This window comes from Rhynchophorus ferrugineus, unplaced genomic scaffold, assembly GCF_030347505.1.
Source record: "Rhynchophorus ferrugineus isolate W39M unplaced genomic scaffold, kcgeb_rfMv2 rfM4, whole genome shotgun sequence".
NCBI classification, from domain to species: domain Eukaryota; kingdom Metazoa; phylum Arthropoda; class Insecta; order Coleoptera; family Curculionidae; genus Rhynchophorus; species Rhynchophorus ferrugineus.
Genome location: NW_027472583.1, coordinates 50,503,153 through 50,526,413, shown reverse-complemented (window position 1 = coordinate 50,526,413; position 23,261 = coordinate 50,503,153). Strand labels below are relative to the sequence as shown.

The 23,261-nt window shown below is 31.5% G+C and overlaps 1 protein-coding gene across 5 annotated transcripts in view; it reads left to right on the top strand.

Annotated features, from left to right (window-relative positions):
- Positions 1-3,166: 3,166 nt before the first annotated feature.
- Ih (hyperpolarization activated cyclic nucleotide gated potassium channel Ih) overlaps positions 3,167-23,261 on the top strand; it is a 332,983-nt gene continuing 312,888 nt past the window's right edge. For all 5 annotated transcript variants that reach the window (XM_076404225.1, XM_076404222.1, XM_076404223.1 and 2 more), the window contains exon 1: positions 3,167-3,323. In XM_076404225.1, the coding sequence (XP_076260340.1) occupies positions 3,256-3,323 (68 nt within the window). In that variant the 5' untranslated portion in view covers positions 3,167-3,255. The remainder of the gene's footprint in view (positions 3,324-23,261) is intronic.

The window sequence follows — 23,261 nt, the reverse complement described above, 5'->3', positions numbered from 1 at the left end:
TTATTGAATTTTACTGAGGGACAAGTTCTTCTACAAAGGGTGAATGTCACATGGGTGGATTTTGTCTCATTTGCTTTGATGCGCCACGTTTTCAACCTTGTGGCTGATATTGGATCCTCGTGTGATAATAAAACCGCTGTATCGTCAGCATATGTTGCAACAACTTTAATGTAATTATGACAATCTATAACCTTTTAATGATGCTCAATCTTAGCAATTAGTTCGAGGATGACTGTCATTCTTTTCTATTTTAAAACTTCAGTTAACACAAGGCTTTGATATCGAACTAACCTTGTATCCAATATTTCATTTATTTATGACATTTTCTGGTGCAATTAATGCTTATAGGAGTTACAGGCTTAACAATAAAGGATGTAATCATACTTTTATGTGGGTCGATTAGTTTATTGATGCTTAGAGTTGTAGCGTTGTCCAACATGGCGTGGATAATACAGCATTCTGTTGTTTACTTCAACAATGTAATCATCCTCGTAACAGCTGTTATTTAGTGCTTTATCAATATAATTTATCAAATATATCGCATTTTGTGCTGAATGAAGTGTTTTTTTTTCGGGGAATTTTACTTTACCGTTTTCATATGAGAAGTGCTGGAAAAAATACCGTATTATAATAGAACTATATGGCAATCGTTTTCTATCTGGGATATTTATTGTTCAAACAAGTCTAGTGATGAAGAATTGTAGGAATTGCATTAGAACTTCTATTAAATACTTAAATCATAGTCAAAAGTCACATTTCAGTCTGCAGTAGTTAAATGAATGTTAAACAAGGAGGGGTGTAAAACGAAGTGATGCCCGTAGGTATTAGAGAAGTTTTTAATGCTTCGATGATATGACCCTCAGCGTCATCGATGACAAAGAATAATATTTTGCATCGCATGTAATTTTTTTAAAATTTGGCAACAAAGGGAGTGGGAGTGGATGAATGAACAGTCCTCTATAAATATATCGAAAAATTTTATTTTTCTCAATATTTGAAAATAAATACATTTCTCTGCATTTCTTTGTTCTTTATATTATTAATAATTTAATAAAATAAAACATATTTGATGATAACGTTACAATACTTTTGGTAGCTAGATTATGATACTCTATTTGATTTTACTCGCCGTACATACAGGTTTTTTATTTCAATCAATATAGTTCTTTTATTTATATAAACAGCTATAATTATATTAAAGGGGTAGTGGTGGTGTTTGCAACATCTAAACATTATTATAAATCAGAACGTCAGTCAAATGAGAAAACTGTTCGCACAATAATTAACTGGACACATATTCATACTGACATTTTTAAGACTCATACACATATGTTCATATATATCTATGAGATCTATGATATGATGAATGTTGTTTTAATTGTTTTGTTATAATTTATATGTTTGTTTGGACAATAAATTAAAGCAGTAATATTCACCATAATATTTCTTTTATTAATCTATTGTTAATCTTTTAATTTTTTAATTTTTTAATATGATATTTACATATTAAAAGTACTGAAATGTATGGTATTTAATATTACTAAGTAATATTTGAGTATATTTTAATAACTTTCCAAATATTTGTTTTGATTATAATGTGTGATTGAAAAATCCAAAATGAAATATTTTGTTTAAATCACATTTTAATACTTGTAACATCAATACTTTTGAGGTTAAAATGACCAACAGGGTCATTTCAAAAGCTTGTTCGATGAAAGCGTCATCGATGACAAAGAATAATATTTTGCATCGCATGTAATTTTTTTAAAATTTGGCAACAAACTGAAGCCTAATAAATCTGTGACCCAACTAACTATCAGCGCTATGTATTAATCCAATACCTAATATTAAAATATTTACTAGGATTTCAGAGAGGAAGTGGCCAAAAAATTTCCCCGAATTATTTATTTGTTTATATATTGTTACTGGTCATTGTCGTTGAATCATTTTAATTGGAAATATTTTTCAGCGTGTTACAGCTAGCGGCATAAAACAAAGCAGGTGGTGAATCAAGATTATCTTGACGTTAGCAAGATGTAGTCACCCTCCTTGCTCTATACACTTGCCACCGATTTGGAAGCTTGAATATTCCTTCTTCATAAAAAGTTTGAGGGCGGATTGTCCGCCAACTCCTCTACTTCTTCAGTGCTTTCAAATCTTTTTAAACAAAAAAATAATCACAACCTAGCGGGCACTAATTTTTCTGAAGCCAAGTTGATTAGTGATGATGGATTGAACACTTCCATAGCTGATACCAAATTCCGATGAGATTTTTTCAATCCTTAACCGGCGATCACTTTCAAAAAGCTATCGAACAGCATGGATTTTGTCATTTGTGAGACTTGTTCGTGGGGTCGATCATGACTTTCATTTTCAACACGTTCTTGCCCATCCCTGAATTCTTTGACCCGCGTATACACTCGATTCTGAGACAGTGTAGCATCCCTAAACTGTTCCTTCAATCGAGTGAAAATCTCCGATGGTTTAACGCGTTCATTGTTTAAAAACTTTTTGATGATACGTTGTGCAATAGACGAAGGTACCTCGTGCTCAGCCATGGCTGTACTGCGGACAGAACCGAGCACAGTTGTTACCCACACCGGCTTCTTCCCTTCTCATAAACCCAAGAACACTCGAGCATCAAATCCTCTAGATGCTAAATATGTTAGTAATATTAACTTTTATGTTTGATTCCCCCTCGTATATAAAAGAAGATTAGTCAGAGCCAGTCAGTTGGTGCAGCAACGTTATATTATAAATTTTGATGACGTGCATTGGCTGTTTTATTGGAGGGACTATATATCCTTGGGAGGGAAAGTTTATTCCACTTTTGCCGGCGAGTATCCGTCGCTTTGCGAAATAGACGGCCTATTCAAATGTAGGCCGACCTAGGTGGCGGGAGTTGGGGCGACCTGAGGGGGCGGTCAGGCTCGACAAACAATCAAACGCCGATCCTCAAGTTCAAAAAATCGCTCCGGGTCGAGAATACGGCCCCGTCCACGTACACGGTGGAATTGTTACGACGCAAAGAAGAAGCCGAAACAGTTCGGGAGCGAGAGAGAGCGGCCGAGGGGGAAGGAGACGGAGGGAGTGCGAGATCGCGGGGGATGCGCAGCCGCCACTGTCGTCCGCTATCTCCTCTCCGACAGTCAGCGCCTCTGCGGGCTGTCGACAACAACGGCTACGGCATCCGCGTAATGTCCGATATCGATACGAGATTAGTCGAGTGGAGATGCTAGTGGACCAGGACCTCCTATGTCTGTCAGGAGCCTCCATAGGCGGGTGTCTGGGCCCGGTGGCTACGTACAGCAGTTCCACAACCAGTAAGTGGGAGCTGGGGTAACGGGGTGGTGCTGTATACAATCTTGAACGATCCAAGGGCAGCACGGGATGGGTTATGTAACAGGGTTCGTTCCGACACCTTAAAGGGGTGGCAGTGGTGGTGTTCGCAACACCTAAAACCTATTGTAAAGTCTTTATCCAGTCAAACGTCTGAAAAATGAGAAAAATGATCGTACAATAACAGACTAGACAAATATTTATATTGAAATTTTTTTAACAACAAAACTTGTACACGTATGTTGATATATATGGATCTAGGTCACTCCAGAAGATGATGAATGTTGTTTTTATTCTTCTGTTATAATTCACAATATGTTTGTTTGGGCAATAAATTAAAGCAGTAAAATTCACCATAATATTCTTTACACATATATCTGATTTGCATTATTTGTGAGTGATATTAATAATTATTTCTATATGTCTTGTATTATTATTATTATTATCTATTATCCTTATCATTATATTTAAAATAATTAACATCTTTAAATATTAAAATATGTTTCATATTAAAATACATTAAAATAGATACATTTAAGGTATATATATTTTAACATTGTCAATCATTATTTGTGTTTATTTTCCTAGCTTAAAATGGCATTATTTTTTGTTCCATTGATGGATCCAAGATGATGTCAATACTTTTGAGGTTAGAATGACCGACAGTAATATAGGGTTTGTTATAAGAACAAAGTAAAGTATGTTTCTCAGCTTTAATATTAAATCAAATATTTCTATTACCATTTCCTTTGTTTAATTTGTGTACTGCTATTAATTTATTCTTATTTTAATATATTATTATATTTTAAACGCTATAATATTACAAGATTTAGTATTAAAAACCCCTTATTGTATAGATAAATGACAATTATAATTTATATGTTTGTTTGGACAATAAATTAAAGCAGTAATATTCACCATAATATTTCTTACACATATATTTAATTTGTTTTATGTATTAGTGATGACTAATACTTCTTATATGTCTTTTATATTTTTATTATTAATCACTATAATTTATCAATATAGTTAAACCAAAGAACGTCAATTACTATCTTATGATATTTACATATTAAAAGTACTGAAATGTACGGTATTTAATATTATTAAGTAATATTTGAGTTTATTTTAATAACTTTCCAAATATTTGTTTTGATTATAATGTGTGATTGAAAAATCCAAAAAGAAATATTTTATATATTATTATATTTTAAACGCTATAATATTACAAGATTTAGTATTAAAAACCCCTTATTGTATAGATAAATGACAATTAGTTGAATATATTATCAAATATATCAATAATAATCATGAACCATATGTTTTACTATCCGAGGTACATGTCATTCATTTATTTATTTTGGACAATGTTTTAAACTAATACTAATTATATAAATTAGGTTAGGTCAATCATTTAGGTGTTAAAATCACACAGATTTTTCGTCAATGCATTAAAAATGTATGGTGTATGTTCATTGTAAAATCTTATTTTATTAATTTATTTCATATTAAATTTGCTGCAAAACATTAAGAAACTATTAAAGATGTATTTAGGGAGTGGATGAATGAACAGTTCTCTATAAATATATCGAAAAATTTTATTTTTCTCAATATTTGAAAATAAATAAATTTCTCGGCATTGTTCTTAATATTATTAATAATTTAATAAAATAAAACATATTTGATGATACTTTTTGATTTTACTCGGCGTATATACAGGTTTTTTATTTCAATCAATATAGTTCTTTTATTTATATAAACAGCTATAATTATATTAAAGGGGTAGTGGTGGTGTTTGCAACATCTAAACATTATTATAAATCAGAACGTCAGTCAAATGAGAAAACTGTTCGCACAATAATTAACTGGACACATATTCATACTGACATTTTTAAGACTCATACATATATGTTCATATATATCTATGAGATCTATGATATGATGAATGTTGTTTTAATTGTTTTGTTATAATTTATATGTTTGTTTGGACAATAAATTAAAGCAGTAATATTCACCATAATATTTCTTTTATTAATCTATTGTTAATCTTTTAATTTTTTAATTTTTTAAACCAAAGAACGTCAATTACTATCTTATGATATTTACATATTAAAAGTACTGAAATGTACGGTATTTAATATTATTAAGTAATATTTGAGTTTATTTTAATAACTTTCCAAATATTTGTTTTGATTATAATGTGTGATTGAAAAATCCAAAAAGAAATATTTTGTTTAAATCACAGTTTAATACTTGTAACATCAATACTTTTGAGGTTAAAATGACCAACAGGGTCATTTCAAAAGCTTGTTATATGAATAGTGTAAAATATATTTGTTAAATGTAAAAAAAATTTAAATATTCCTATGACCATTTATTTTGTTTATTTTTTATGTTTATTATATATTACATGATATAATATTGCAATATTTAGTATAGAAAATCGTTTTAATTGTACATAAAAATGATTATTAATCGAATATATGCCGGCTTCGTTGGCGCAGGGGTAAAGACTGCAGGACGATTCACCTACTGTTGCGATAGTCGTAGGTTCGAATCCTGCTGCGGCATGGTCGTAAATTTTTGTTTGTAATTGTCTTTGACAAGAGTGTAAAATCTGATTATATGTATATATATATATATATATATATATATATATATATATATATATATATATATATATATATATATATATATATATATATATAATTAAATATCTCAATAATAATCGTAAATCACGTTTTACTATCCGAATTATATGCCATTCATTTATTTATATTCAACACTATTTTAAACTAATATTAATTATTTAAATTAGGTTAACTTTAAAAAAATTTAAGTTAAAATCACATTACCAAATATATTTTACGTTTATTATCAATGTTTAATAAATAATAGATGAGTTTAACTGCTTTTATTCGTTCTTAATATTATTAATAATTTAATATAATAAAATATGTATGATAATAAAGTTATAATACTTTATGCAACTAGACTATGATATACCATTTAGTTTTATTTGGCATATATTCAGGTTTTCAATCAATACACTTTTCATATTTATATAAATAGCTATAACTACATTGAATTAGTAATACATATTTAGGAGCATATTGATATTTAATAAAACCATATTTGGTCAATAATGCAAATATTGAATGTACTATGTATACGTTATGTTAGATCGTATATATTTGGATTAATTATTCATGGTAAATAATCAGTTATTCAATAACTTTTGCATTCCATAAGAGATGGCGCTATGTGATTCGTTGTTTTATTTGTTGACTGATTATCGGGATTTCGATCAACGAATAGAGGTAGATTAGAAACTCTAGAAATCTCATTAGTGTAATGTTTTGGCTGTGAATGTGTTTTGGGTTCACCACTATAATCCCTAGTCAAAATAAGAGGCTAAACACTGCTGTAGACCTAGTCTTTATTCTATGATGTCAGTTAAAGGCTAAAATTCTATCTACAGGGAGTTGACATCACCTTTTGGGAAGGACAAGGTAATTTGCTAGTCAGCTAAGTTCTAAGTCAGTTATTCTTAACTGGTAAAAATAATCCTTGACTAATCTGAGGTTCGTTGATGCTAGCGTTATATTCGCTGACACAGATACAAACGTTGACATGATATATTTCGAACTGCAGAGCCATATGGCCTGAGAATTAATGAAGTTTTCTTCAGCACCGCTGAAAAGAGCTGACGGATAACCTATTATTATAAATTTCAGCGTGGTCCAGTTACAACAAGTGCATGAGTTTAAATTTTTGTGATCAGTGATACAGGAGAAGAATGTACAAAATTATAAGATAAATCAGCCAGGCTTCAGGAGTCAAGGCCAAAAGCTTATCTTTCGAACGAATTTTTCTTCTTTATTTTTGTCTTACCAATACGGCTCTCAGGTTGAGATGTTCTAACAAATAATCAGTGCACAGTTGAGGAACAAGTTCAGAGTCGCAGATTACAATTGGCTTGGACATGTCTGTCGAAAGAAGAATGAACGAATTCTTTGAAGATTTCTGTGGCACTATAGACCTTTCGGATGAGAGAAAATACATTGATCATTAAAAAACAAGTAGGTTGACCAATAAAGTAGTGACCATAATGTGGTAGGCAAGTGGACTTACTTCAGATAGTCATGTATCATATGATATTATAAGACAAAGTTTACTGGATCATAATATCAACTTAGCACAGCAAAAAAGCAGCTATTAATGGCAAACCAGATAAAAAAGAGAAATTTACTTGTGTGAGGAAATTGTAGTACCTGGGGCAACGTAATTCTTTCAGACGAAATTTTTTTTTGGTCACCGCCTTCTGTCGCTCTTGCATCCAGCAAATCGTCAAACATTTGGTAAAGATGCTTTGGAGTTGTTTTTCAATTTAGGGATTCGGTACCTTGAACTTATCAAGACCAATTTATGGGTAAAATATATCAAAGGCTATAAAGAAAAAACTTCTTAGTTATCTTTGTACGGCGCTGATATAAGGAGTTGATCTTGACTGATGTTATAATATTAGCCATCACAGCTACCAGATACAAATCCCACAAAATGTCCGGTCACTGATGAAATTGCAGATCGGAACTCTTAAACAATTATTTCGTTTGCTTATAAGAAGATTTCCTCTCATTATTATGGCCCTAGTTAATTATTGATAATATCGACATTGGATAGGTTATTAATAACAAAGCATCTCAATATACATCATGTACATTATTGTGTATTTTTTTCGTTTAGTAAACTAACTGAGGTTAGTATTTACACAAGCCTAGAATCTAATCCACATAAATCGTTTCAAATTATATTCCTTTTAACCTCTTTTTTTGAGGACGGACTAATGAGGCACGTTCTTTGTGGTTACTAAATTGCCATCAAATTGCCAGTTTCCATTATAAGACCCCCCATCTAATTTCTATAGAATTACGCTGGAAAAAGTGAAATATAAATATATGTTACCTTAATGTTCGTTTACCATTATTTACGATAATCATCCTCCATAAATCATCAAATTTAAAGTTATTGTGTCATATAATTGTTCGTGGGAATCTTGAATAAGTTCTTGCTGCTTTTTTATTAAAAAAAAACATTTTCCATTGTGTTGTCCATTAGACATTACTTTTTCCATCTTTTCTTGGAGCTTTAAATAGAATTTCATTAATAAACAGCAATATATTTTAGAACAACTGATAATTATAAAGGACAATGTCTGATGATTTTAATGATTCAATTTATCGTATATTTGCTTATATGACGACCGTTTACAATAACTGGCTGTATAATTATTTGATGGCCTTTAGTTTTATAATAGTTCAGTTAACTTTTCTGTTTTGATGTTTTATAGTCTCGATAGTTTATTTTGGATAAATTTGGATTTAGCACCTCGTACAACATCACTTGTTCTGGACATCATATCATTCTGTGGATATTCTGTTTTGACTCCGATGCTAATGTTTTCTTTAGAACTGTCATAATTGATATACTTTTCGCCAGTTATAATATTCTGTTTTTCCCTAGTGAATGAAAAAAACTGCTAGAGTGAATCATCTTTCATGGTCATTTTCAGTCACTTCGTGTGATGAGGAACAGAAACGCTATGAATAGTTGGTTTTTTTGTTATGAAAATCTCATGGTAGAAGAGGTTATCATGCATGGTAGAGGAGAGTATTATAAACATTGCCAACCGAACCGTCGGTCTAGTGGAGATCTAGGTATGTGACGTTATCCAGCCATGGAATTATGGCGGTGTCGATCTTAAGTTGCAAGACGGGCAGTGCATAATACTTCTTATGGAAAATGATGGCCTGGGTTTTCAGGGGGTTGATTTGCAACATCCAGATCTTGAAGCACTTGACAGGTTTTTTTGTAAACGTTCTTCAATTGTAACCTCGAACCTGGAGGCCATGAAGAAAGCAGTGTCGTCATCGTAAAACGCGACGTCGATGTGCTTCTTTCTCGGTAGATCTGATATAAAGATGTTAAATAAGACTGGGGCCAGCGGAGAACCTTGAGGTACGTCAGCGTCGATTTTCTCTCGACTGGAAAGTGTTTTCCTGATCTTGACCTGGAAAGATCTGTCCGATAGGTAAGACTTTCTGGGAGGCCTAACCGCACGCATTTTGCGATCAAACCTTCGTGCCAGACCTTGTCGAAAGCTTTGGTTAGGTCCAGGAATACCGCTCCAAGCTTTTTACGTTGGTCAGGAGCGCAATGGATGTGTGCGGCCAAAGGGGTAGTCTGATGGACGTATGAATGGTGATTATCATCATATCGCGATTATCATGATATCGCGAAAGCCAAATTATTCGTCAAGAATGATGTTGTTTTCCTCTGTGAAAGAGTTGAGAGCGTAGAGTATTGCTCTCTCGGCAAGCTTCGGACGAAGCTAAGACGCCGGGAAGTGTTGCAGCCTCATGATGGAGTTAATGATATTTGCCAGTTCCGCGAGTTGCTTTATGCGGGAGCTTTTTTAATTGGATAATCGATATTCCGTCGAAGCCTGGAAATTTTTTGGTTTGAAGTTTACCAATCATAGTCTGTAGATACTTTGAAGATACGAGATCTTTGAGTAGAAAGGCTGGGGTGACTGGTCGTTTGATGGAGTTGGATTCTTTGATGACAGTGTCGTTGCCTTTAGGTTGGGTGTTTCCTGCGGGAGGGAGTTTTATAACAACAATTTTCGTTCATTTAATTTATTACCAAATTCTCCAATAGTAGAAGTAAAAAGAGATCCAATAGTAGATCCTTTTTTTCTCATTAGCCACAATCTAGAGAAATCTTTTTTTTCCTTGCAAGCTGATTGATTGATTCAATGAAACTGTTATATTCGCACAGTTCAAAATTGTATACTCAGTCAGTCCATTTTTGGATCTTCTACATTTTATGTAAACGCCTGGAAACAGATAATTTATTAACCATTAAGCTGCCCGAAAGTTTGAGCTGGTTTTATTGGGTCGAATATGTCTTGCAATTCACTGTCGTCGAACTTTTTTGGTCCTTTATGCCGATCTTTGTCATTGATATTAAAATAGCCACTTTTAAATTGTTGTTAAGTTTTAAGTTAAGATTTAAAAATGTTTGATGGATTTCGACAGTCGATTTCTTCAAAATCAAACTTCATAGTCATATATGTTGAAAATGCAATTTTGAGTATTTCATATGATATACAGATGTAGGCATTACATAGAAAATTGTTATTTTATGACGCACCTTATTATTTTTAATATTCTATCTGGAAGATCATTATGTAGTGTACAATTAAATTGTTTTAAATTTACATTTTTTAAAGACATTTGACAAAGAATATCTTATCGATATACATTATCGACGTGGCAATATCGCGGGATTAATTAAAGAGGTAGCTCAAAGACCTACAGACAGTATAATGAAACAATTTTCTGAGGTATGAGATATTGGCTTGCATCGTCTGTACGTATAGGAACATCTGGAATTGAAAGTATAGAGTTAAGTTACAATTTCTCAACTCCTGGTAATACATCCCCCGTTAGTATTGAATGTAGTGATGATGAGCATTTTAAATGATTTCTCAAACATACTAGCCAAAGGATGTATATTCCTAAGTCCAGATAGATCCAAAAAAAATTCAAACTATCTTGATTAAGTAGCCTTAAGCCAATATATTTATTCGAATAATTATACAAATTTTTTTCTTTAAGGCAATGAGCGGGTTCAAGGCAGTTATTAAATTTTAAATTGATGCCACTTTAACAAACGCATTATTCTTTACGTCAGGTCAGTATGCCGACAGCCCAAAGAGTAAATAACGCCCATAGAGTAATTGATAGAGTGTTAACTTAATACAAATATTTTCAGGATTGTTTTGCGTGGTCTCGACAGAAAGGCGCTGCGAACATCATTTTGCTGAATTCATTGGTTAGTTTAAATTACCATTACAGGCATCTGTAATGAAAATATTTTATTATGAGAGCATTTCATTAGTCGACAATTTCACTTATCGTGACTAATCTCTGACGTCACATTCCTTTGACCAATTAAATTTCAAATAAAACCAAAATGTAATTTTTCAAAACCATTTATTAATAAAAAAATATCATATAAATACAAATATTATACAATATCAAAAAGCTAAAATATAAGTATATAATGAATATATAATGTATATAAATAAAAAATAATGAAATATACATATATAATGTAATATAAAAGATAATGAAGCAAATATATAAATAAATAATAATTAAATGTGGATATAAAAATGGCTGCAATCTAATTGAAAACATCACATATCTTGTGGCAAATATTTCCATATTTCATATTTCTTTAGTGCTATTAATTCAAATAAGATGTATTAAAGTTTCTACCTTTTTGTTCCCTCATACCGAAAACAGAATAGCACAGCTGAAAGTCTGTGTCTGTTAATATTTTACTTACTAGTTCAACACAAAATGTATCGGACAAGATGTAATTATTACTACAATGTTATTGTGAAAATTAAGGAACGGATAATTAAAACCGTTACATTGTATGATATACGTCAGAATGGAAAAAACATACCAAAAAGTACTTAAGAACAAAATAACAGCAACAAACAAAAACAAAAATAAAAGCTATGATATATATGATATAAAATCTATATATATATATATATATATATATATATATATATATATATATATATATATATATATATATATATTACTACTGTGCTCTTGTTATGGTAAAATCCACGAGTTAAAGACAGTTTAAGGATCTATTAACAATATAATAAGACAAGCAACAAAATAACCCCTTGTCCATAAAATCAAGCTCATCTTGTTGATCTACAAATTGTATTATTTTATTTTGTATTGATATATTTTTTAATATCTTTGTTGAAAAGGTTCTCTCGGTTAAGGAGCCTTAAGCCAAAATATTAATTATAAGTATCTTAACCAATATACATTTGTTTCAAGTAAATGAACCCCTTAAAATTAATTAAGTTTTTAATTGATGACACTTTACAAGCAACTTTTTAAATGTTAACTAAAACTTTTCATTTCATAACGTTTACCTTCAATGTAATTTTGCCACCGCCCAGTTTGGACAAATTTTGGTTTTAAAGGGTGGGTAATATTTTCATGAATTCTTCTGTTGTATTCCTATAAATAACAATGTATATGAATACAAATGCTCTATATAAATAATTGTATACGTACCAGGTGAAAGCAATGCTAAATCACACACACATCCTTAATCTAGCTAACTTAGGTTGTTTCTTCTTAGGAGAACGACGTCTGGTTTTTTTATTTCCGCACATATACTGGATACACAACACTTTTGAGAATGAAGATGCATTATAATCAAATAATAGTGATTATAATTAAGGCGCAAAAAGCTGATCGTACTCAAGTCAGACACACAAAAATGGCGTCTAAACAAACCATAGAAAAAAAAACGATCGGGTTATAGAAATTGGCCAATCAAAAACTTTTGTAAGGAAATTCAAATAGACCAATAAGAAATGTGGTCTCAGAGCCAGCATTGGTTGGACTACGCAAAACATTTCCTCGATTTCGCTTATTTAAGTAAAACCTCTATATATACTCTATGATGACGCCCAAAATAAATAAACAATAAACGCACCATAGAAACGAAATAAGCCAATGAGATCCCGTCGCAGTTAGCATAGCGATTAAAGCAAGTAATAAGTTAAAAGTAGCGACATCTAGATGTTGGACGTCGCGAAGTATATGCCCAAAATGTCCTATAAAGTTAAATCTCTAATTTTCTGTGACCTTAACATAGTTGAACCGTTGCGGGAAGTTTTAGAGTAAAGAGGAGGGAATAATTTTCTACCTTCAAGATCATTGAAACTGAAGGAATGTTCGTCTGGTCGGTCGGAATGTGTGGCTGCCGATGCGATTGTTTGTTCGAACACACTACTATTTGGTGGAAGAAATTTGCACGAGGAACTGAAAACACTGGTTGAATAAAAACTTGTTTATTACGATTTTAAGTGATACATGTGGTTGACGGACGAATGGCAGTATATTAAGTTAGGTAGAGGAAGTACGGTAGCGCTGTGGACGTGGTACTCTTATAAGGGGGTAGAGAAAAGAAAAGAGAGCGAGACGTTTTTTTTCATTTACTAGGTTGACCAGTTAGAACCAAATGGTCTTCGGCTGATGTCTCTTCACGCACGGACTTTTTTGAATTGGAACACTTGTAGTAGTTCAATTTGTTTCTTCGAGACATACCTGTACCACACCTGTGCTCCATTGAGGCAGATTGGACGGACTAGCATTTTATACAGCGTCGCTTTCTGTGGGATTGGAAGATTGCTTTTTCTGCAGAGCAGAGGAAATAGTAGGCTGTACACGCCATTTCCCTTGCAAATGGCGTGCTGAATTTGGGATGACCATTGGAATCTGCGGTCGAACTGGAGACCGAGGTATGAAACTTTCGGGAGCCATGGGGAGAGCGAGACGTCGTCGTGGTGGTCTTTTATAGCCGGGAACCGCATCCACCAGCGTTTCCAACCTTTGACTTTGATGTAGGTAAATGTGTGGTGGTCTAAAGGGTTGTAGCGGTCGCTACAATACTATTAAGACATTATTCCACGAAGAACTGAAGCTGCTTTAAAAAGAAATGGTGACTCAACGCCTTATTAAAAATACATATTATGTATATGTCAGGTGTTTCTGTTATTTTGTTCATCTTTTATATGTTAAAACCATGTTCAAATATATATTAGCAAATTTTATAACAATTTTTTTAGGTATACTATCGGTACGTACGAGCCTATTTTACGCTGCGTGTGTGTATATTTTTTATCAGATAGTAAAACTAAACCAAAAAGCGGTCGTTAAAACTGTCATTGTTCCCAATTATAATACGCTAATCAAGTGTTTGTACCGTATTGCATATTAAATATCGTTCGTTCGAGTTTGATGTTTGTTAATTCGAAATTACATTAGTTATCTCCGCTGATTTTATCAGTTTATTGTCGCGACAAATAATATGTTCGGAAGACTAATTGAAATTAATTCGTAATTTGACAATTGAAAATGGATAGGGTTCAGTTCGTATTGGAATATTAATGTTACCGTATTGTTTATTAAAGGCAGACATGCAAAAAATTGAAGCTTTATATGATTGTTGTTGGTTTGCTGTTTACCTATTTTCGTTATACAATATTTTTCATTGTAATATTATATTTACCATGAATATACATGCCGCGTTATATATGATTGTATGGTTTGCTTTAATTGAAACATATTGTTTACTTCTTTGGGTGGTTTGATATTTAATTATAGTCCGTCCAATAAAACAGCCAACGCATGTCCTTAAGCTCTGGTTTATTCTGACTCTGACATAGGAAATGGTTTTAAGGTAAATAAAACAATGGGTATAATTTATTTATTTTGATATTGTAGTACATATAATGCATATATTTCTAAAAGATTTAAATTACAGTTAATTAAAAGCCACAACAGTTTGTAGGTTAGTGTTGTTTTATTATATTTACATTGAAATCTTTTTACACACCACTTATGACGTAGAGTTCTAGGCAAATTTTTTATGTAGTGGTATTTCCTGGAGGATCTAGCTAATTAACGATTGTATATCCAAGTAATATATTATACTTTCACTAGAAATCACAATTAACTTCTTACATTTAATTCTTGTTTCCTCCGCTCCTGTGTTTCTTTGTTAAGTCATTTTGATATCGCTGAATTTCTCCTGAGTTTCTTCTTTTACTGCCTATCTACATTTTTATTTATAAAATCAGAATTAGTCACTATATTTTCACTAAAATGTATGCCAAAGAGTATTAATTCTTTTCTCATAAATTCTAACATAATGTTCATGTATATTCTAAACAATTACCCAAATATCTATGCACATAAATATTTCATTCTCTACAAGGTGACATTTCTACAGTTATCTTATTTTACTTATATACTCATCTTTAGTTGTTTCTGCTCTTATTACGCTATGTTGATAATTATCAGCCCACAACAAAAAAATACAGTCTCTTTGACTATAAGAATCACTATTTATATAAGTTACCAATTTGTAAATTTTGAAACTAATTACCACTTGTTAACGATTCAACTACCTGTCAATTTCTATTTCGATCTGTCTGATGGTTTTTTTGTAAACAATGCTTCATTATATAGTGTATCTTTTTCAGGCTTGTTTCTAAAAAAAATTCATAAATCATATAAAACACAATTATTCTATTTTATAAGTGACGAGTGACAAAACACTAACACAATTAATGATTAAAGAACATCATAAGTAACAAGACCTATGTTATACTAACTTTTACCTTTTCCTATTAACCTTTGTTGTCTTTGTACATTAGCGTTCCGTATCCAAATGTAATTGTTTTCGTACATTTAATAAATTTAAATAGAGCTAATATCACGGTGATCTTGATTTATCGCCCCATTTATCGAGAAAAATAGTCTCCATAATCCAAAATCCAAAAAAATTATTTGTGACGAAACGATGAGGAAATAGCTTTTGTAGAGGAATCTTTTATGATAAGTTGCTATAGTGATATTATCCATAAACTGAACGATGGTTGGAATAAGTATATAGAGCTTGACGAAAAATGATACGGAAATTTCTGTCTTGATTTTGGAAACTTATTGAATACCTTGGTAACATATCACCGACCGATTTTGATCATGACTCGTTCTTAGTGGAGTTATTTTAGATAAGATTCAGGATAGGATTAGTTTTGGATCGGATTAATAGTTTTTGTTAATGACCCAATATTAATGGTAACATTTAAAAGTGTTAAAAATATGTATTTGATTTGATATTGATATGTGACCTGTATTGTTATTTTAAAAACTCAAAAACCATATGCGAAATAGAGTATTTCTATTAGAAGAAAATATCTTTGATGAATTTTATTTGGTAATATTCGAAGGATTCTCTTTTCTATATTCTAAGCTAGCATTATTAGATTTTCTTAACTATAAGCATATTATATTTATAGCAACAATTCTAAAATAGCAATATAAATATTTCTATTCTCAATAATCTCTCGCAGCTTGACCCTGGTATATACAAATATATTTAAACTAAAGCGGATTATTTGATTTGCGTGTTGGCTTTTGTCGTAACGTGTTGTACAACTGAGCGGTGCCACGTTTTCTAAAGACATTGTTGTGTCTTCTTGATTGCTCATGCCTTGAAGTCTCGTATATTGTCATGAATGCCAAATGTACCTTAGATATTTATGAATACGTTTTGTTGTCTGTGGTATATAAAACAGAGGCAAGTTATATTAAACTTAAAATCTTGCTACTTAAAAAATTAATTATTTTATCATTAAAATAAAAATACTTTGGTAAATTAATGGGATTTTGAAGGTTTTTTCTCAATCATATATTCCAAGAATATCCAAATAAATAATACTAATAATAATAATAAATGCATAACATAGTAAATGATGATAATGAATATGAACATCAATATTATTATTATATCAAAGATGTAAGCTGTACAGTATCGAGGAGTGTATCATGTACATTTCTAAAAGCGCTTCTTGTAATTAATTGTAAGGATAGAAAATTACTATCTAGAATTAAAATTAAAGCAAAATTGAACGTTGTTTTAGAAAATTTTGTTAGGTTCATTTAATTGACGTATTCGTTTTAAAATAAAACCAACTAAATTCCAATAATATCACTAAAATATTACTAGTAATTAATATAAAGAGATATTAAAATATAGACGATATTGCCGTGATTCATTCAAAGCCCACTTGGTTACTTTACTTGATAGAATAGACAGCTTTTCGATAACTATTAATTCAAGTATAATTTGGAAAACATCAATTGTTGTTTAGTAAGTATATTATTAGCACCTAAATATAATAAAATTTATTGTATCGAAAGCCTAGGTACAATTTGAATGTAAAGAAAAAAGAACATCATTTATTTTATTAAATGTAACATGTTGTCGCATAAAGGTTTATTTGGCACAAAATATGGCATATTTTACGCAATAATTTTTTTTTATTACTCCTATAAGTTCCATGATCTGCCCAGAGGGTAATAAGTATTTGTTATGTTTATATTGTATATATACATAGTATGTAGAAAATTACATCATTAAGTGATCACCTGTATAAAAAATACTATTTTAATTAATTAGTCTTGTTCTAAAGCTTAGTCTAAAGTCCATTCTACGTCCAATAATCAAATCGGATGGTGTTGTTTACGTATGTTTAATTTGCGCATTTCACTGTTACTACATTAGGTTGCACTGACTTTCTTGAATTTCATGGTATTCTTCGTCGTTGAATTACATTCATTAATGGCTCTAGAGGAATATCGCGTTGAATCCCTTCATTTGAAATTTAGTACGAAGCATCGACAATGGCACGCAACTCTTGATTTTGGAACCGTTGTATGATGGATATAATAGTAATATCTTGTTATCTAATGATAACTTGAATTTATGTTTAACAAGATTTTATATAAGTGTAAATCATTATGTACTTTATAACCAAATATAGTGCATTGGAGTGGTATTGGGCGAATAACTGAATGCTGTCTATCTTTTCTAAAACGCCATAAATGCATTCCAACAGTTAAAATAATTAATTTTATAATTATTTTAATAATAGCTTTATATTGTTATATTGTTTATATATTATATTAACTTTCACAATATCAATATTATCTATGAGATAAAGGTTTATTGTTTGATTGATTGATATTATTGGTTTAGTCTCCCCAAAGCATTTTTTCGAGACTATGACAGAGGTTTAGCTACGGCTTTTTTTTAATATGATGTCTCATCTTGAACCTTCATTTATTTGTCCAGTATAACATCTATACTATATAAGATGTTTACCTTTGACCTTTTTGTTGAAATATAATATCACTCCTTCTGTCATTTATCTCTCCAAGTTAGAAAAACAAAGAAACTAAGGCAATACAATTTGATTTACAATATTAAGTTTATTTGCAAGAAAAATTGCTCAAATTTCCACTGCGAATGTTAGTGTATTTTTATTTAATATTAATATTATCTAATATCATCTTTTCCAAATAACAAATTGGCATTAATTTGTGGGTTGTTTTCTTCAATCTTGTCACTGTATTTTTGCTTATGTTTGTTATAGTTGTATTATTTGGAATACAATCTATTCATTTAATTTACCTCAATTCTTCTAAAATATTAAATTTTTACGAAATGCGCGTATATATAGTAAACCATATACAGCACTAGAAATATTTATTCTTCTAAGTAATACCTTTAATTTTACCATTATTAATCCATAGCTGGCATTCGGTGGGAGTGTCTACTTCTCAACCAACATGCCGCTGTTGGTGTCTCAGGAGCTCCAATATTGTTTACTAAATCTCGCCACAGTTGGCGATCGGGCGTAGCTGTTCTGACCTAGAATAATGTTAATCTTCTATTTTTAAGGTCTTTTTCGATTATCTTGATCCATGTTTTTTTCGGAGCTGTCCTCTGGCACCCATAAGGTGGGTTTCGCCACAGAAGTCTATCAAAAATCCGTCCATTCGATAAACATAACCAAACCATTATTATATGCCTTTCTGAATATGTTCTTTAAATGTGCTGTGATTGTAGTATCTTAAACAATTGGCTTCTAATACATTTTTAAAGAAGAACATACATAATTTGCCTTAAGTATTGCATTTGAAAGGGCTCAAACTGCCAGACGTTCGAATATAAAAGTGTGCAAGTCTTGGTTCAAGATAATCATATGAAAGAGACAGATTTTAAACTTAATTGTAGTACTTCCTTTCTTCTAGACGCATTAACTTAGAGATGCAAAAGGTCCTGCAGCTTGGCCGATTCGGGTTATTACTTTAGTTGTAGATGCCATTTTTTTTCTCTTGCATTATTGATCACAAGCACTTGAATTCCTGCTATTAAAATTTACAATAACAAGCTATTTATCAGTTGTCAATATGTTTATTTTATCATTAATTCTCAAGTCATATGGTTCTGCGGTGTACACTATTTCACGAAGAACGCTAGGAGCCGCGACAAAATATATAAATAGATAATAAAAATATTTTGCATAATTCCACTACTAAGTTAAAGGCAGTTGAGAGCAGTTAAAATTAAAATCTATATCATTAATAAATATAATTGATGTCTTATATCTTATTAAAATTATACCAAATTACTATTTCTTTGATTCATAAAGAATGTTTTGCTTATGTAGATAATTTGTGTGTTAAATGAAAAATAAAAACAAAAAGGCAATCACAAATGATTAAATTATGAAAACAAAGTAATGGAGTTGTGTAGTTTTATGACTTTAAATTGTTACGTTACTTCAGTAAATTGCATTAATTTTACGTTTTTGTACAAAAATTGTATTCTTAAGTATATTTATTTTTAAAAAATAAGATTTAATATATAATATTATTTCGAAGTTTGTCGATTCCGCTTCTATTTTTATTGTTAACAGAATATCAAACATTTATAATGTTATTCAGAGTGGTTTTACTAGAAATCCGCCAATTATACTAATATAATTGAACAGTAATAGCGGTTTGCAAAGTCAAGTGTATATGTAACAATGTAATGTACAATTTAGGGGCTTTGGTTACCAAAATGAGAGGTTGTTTCTCCACATTTTTTTAGCTTTAACTGCTTTTAGATATTAAAAATCATTAAAATCAATTACATTTCTAAAAAGTAATTGCTAACTTGGTTAGCGCAGTGATCAACGTGACAGGATGTTCCCTGCTTGGGCATTGACTTGAAGTTATGTTTGTGATTGTTTATAATTCTGATTTCCCAAAAGGCAAGAGTACAATATCTGACAAGGAAAATAATTCTAGTTATGCCAATAATCAGGCTGGTTAAGACCGAATATATTCTTAGTTGAACTGTAGGTTCAGTCCAGGTAAACCCTAGTTGGTTAAAAGAAGGTTTGAAAATATTACAAAAATAATTGAATTACACATAAAAAATATACATTCTGCCATAACAGCATTGCGATTACTATAATATTAAGTGATCCCCGTATATAGGGTATATAATGTCGAGCTTGTAAAAAGCGAAAATAAACTTTTATATTGGCGCTTCGTGCCATCTTAAGTAATTGACGAAGAAAAAATATCTAGTTAGGCGCTTTTTTAAATTGCCATAGAGTTGTCGCCCACGCCGGATGACATCATATCGAAACAAAGAAAAAAATCGACAAGGAAGGGGATGTGTTTTTTTTGGGAGGAAGGAATCGCGGAAAGTAGGTCACTGCCGACGAATCTGTGGCACACGATCGATGCAACCTTAGAAAAATTCCGCGTTAATATTACCGATACCGTTTTGTTCTTCAGTTTTACGTTTAATCAGTTATTAATTAGCTGATATTGTATTTTTTGATACGTGATATTTTTAATTTGCATAATAAACAAATTTAATATAATAAATATTGAAAATTAATTCTGATTTTCATTTACAGATAACGTTGTATTGTTATATTTATTTCGTTGTTGGTGTTACAACTTTTTTAAAAATTTGTTATTACATTGTTACTAGTTTTTACCTACAATTTGTCTTTACATTAACTTAAATCTAGGTATATATATATATATATATATCTAGTAGGACCCATCGACTAAGAGTCTCTGGTATTTATGTATTAAAAATACTGTTTTTCTATGAAATGCACCTCATTACACTACACTACACAATCAAATAATTTGATGATCTCTCCTGCAATCCTCTTGATTTCATGAGTGATAGTCAGAATCTGAAGGTCTCGATGTAAGTTATCAGTGCTGTAGTATCTAGATGCATCTACAGTATTTTATTCTGGAAAACAATTAACCAATACATATTGATATATTTTAACTCCAGTTCTTTCCTTTTATTTCTTACAAGTTCCTTGCCGCGAAATTGAGGTTCATTCCGATATACTTGATATTCTTATTGGTTATTGGGCCGTCTGATTATACGTGCATATACTCATATTTACATTCATTAATTTTTATTTTCCAAGTCTGGATCCAATTATTTATATTGTCCCTTGCCTGTTGTAATTTTCGTGCGTTTTCTTCGCTATTATCTCCGACAGCAAGAAGCACAGTGTCATTAGCAAATTTAGCCATTGCGGTAATATCCATTTGTAGTTTATCACATGTGCGTTGGTGTTATAATGAAATGCTTTTGTTATTGTTACTAACTATTCTATAAGAAGCCTGCTTTAAAAACTTTGTTGAAAGCAGATATAATAATTAATGGTATGGCCAGCTTCTAAAACCGCAGTACATAATAAACAATTTCTGTTGAAACGTTCTAATTGGAGGTAGTTCGGGAGGATGGGTTTGATGGATGATAGAAGGGTGAGAGGGAAATCATCAGGGAGGAAACTTCGCTTCCCTTGTACCGTGACAAAGAGTTTTGATTACAGTTTGGACACTAAGGAGGGATAGTATCTGAGTTCTGATGTGATAATTCATGTGATGTGATAATCCCCACGATGGACCAATAGGGTCTGCGGAGTAAGAGGACGACCTACGCCCGAACTGCTGCCACATGTAGCAGTGCAGTGGGGAAGGAACATATCGGGGATCTATTTCCTTTTGAGGATTATTATAATACTGTTTTCTCATCTCTAGCTTTGCCATCTATAGTCTGAGTAACTTTACGCAATTCACCCACTCCGAAATGTTCTCTATAGTTTCTTTTTGAGTACATAAGGAAAGTCCACGATGAGTTATAACCCCATGATAGAGGTTGAGGGTGATTAAGGTGAGGTTTTACAGAAAGCGGATGGTCGCAGATGACTTTTAACCTAATGCATTGTTCGTCATTATTTGTAGTAATGAGAAGTAGACCGTCTCTTAGTTTGTTGTAGACGATGGTTCAGCTATATGTGAAAGAATAAATATTTTACAGCGCCAATCTTTTCGAAATACTTTTACTAGAGACCACAAAGTAGTGATCACTGTCAAACAGCCTGAGGCTTCTTATTAAATTAAGTAAATTCATGTGGAACCTAAGTACCGAGTTTCTTTTAGTATCCAGCTTTACGTAAAGGGTTCGAAACTTTTTTACTGTCAATGTTTCATTTCCTATATTTTCAATAATTTCATTGATTCTTTCAATAATTGGGTGTCAACTCCAAGGCGAAGTTCATCTCCAACATTCTGCAACGAAAACAACTATCTTCAACATTCCGAATTAATTAGTTCTTCTATGTAGAGGTGGATACAGGGGATGGACAAAATAAAACTAATACCTGATATATACATAATATTTATTTATTAATAAGGCGCTGAGTCACTATTTACTTTTAAAACAATGCTGCAATTCTCCGCCGAGTAGGTTCGTTAGGTGTGTTTCGTTAGGAATAGGTAAGTGTCTGAATGGTTTTCAACGACATCCACCAGATGCTTCGATGATATTAGAGATCTACTCCTCATTCTTCTCTCTAAAATTCCTCATAATGATTGTGAATATGCTTGTGATAGTAAAAACTTACCACACTGTCACTTACCACTGTCATACCACCATCTTCTAATCATCAAGTGTCAAGGTTTTATGATCACTTTGTCATTTTAGCACTGGTTTCCGATATAAAGGGTTTCGCAATTCCAGACTGCTATCAATGTTTTGTCGAAACAGTATTACTCAAACAAGTGCTTGTTGAGTTTTGCAGTTATTCTTGTCGCTCGTAAAACATTAAACAATTCAGCTGTTCCGTTACAGATGCTCCCGTGCTCCGCTAATCAACGATTCGCCCTTTTTGGATGTTTAGAGATTACATATTTTACCGATCGTTTGTTTTAGCCCTTGCAGAACAAATCGTATGATATACTGAAATATAACGCGCCAGAATTGGCATGTGAGCTGAGCAATACATACGGCTCGTATTATTTACACGGATGTAGTGTTTCCAACATGCAACAACATGTGCATGTTATTCATAA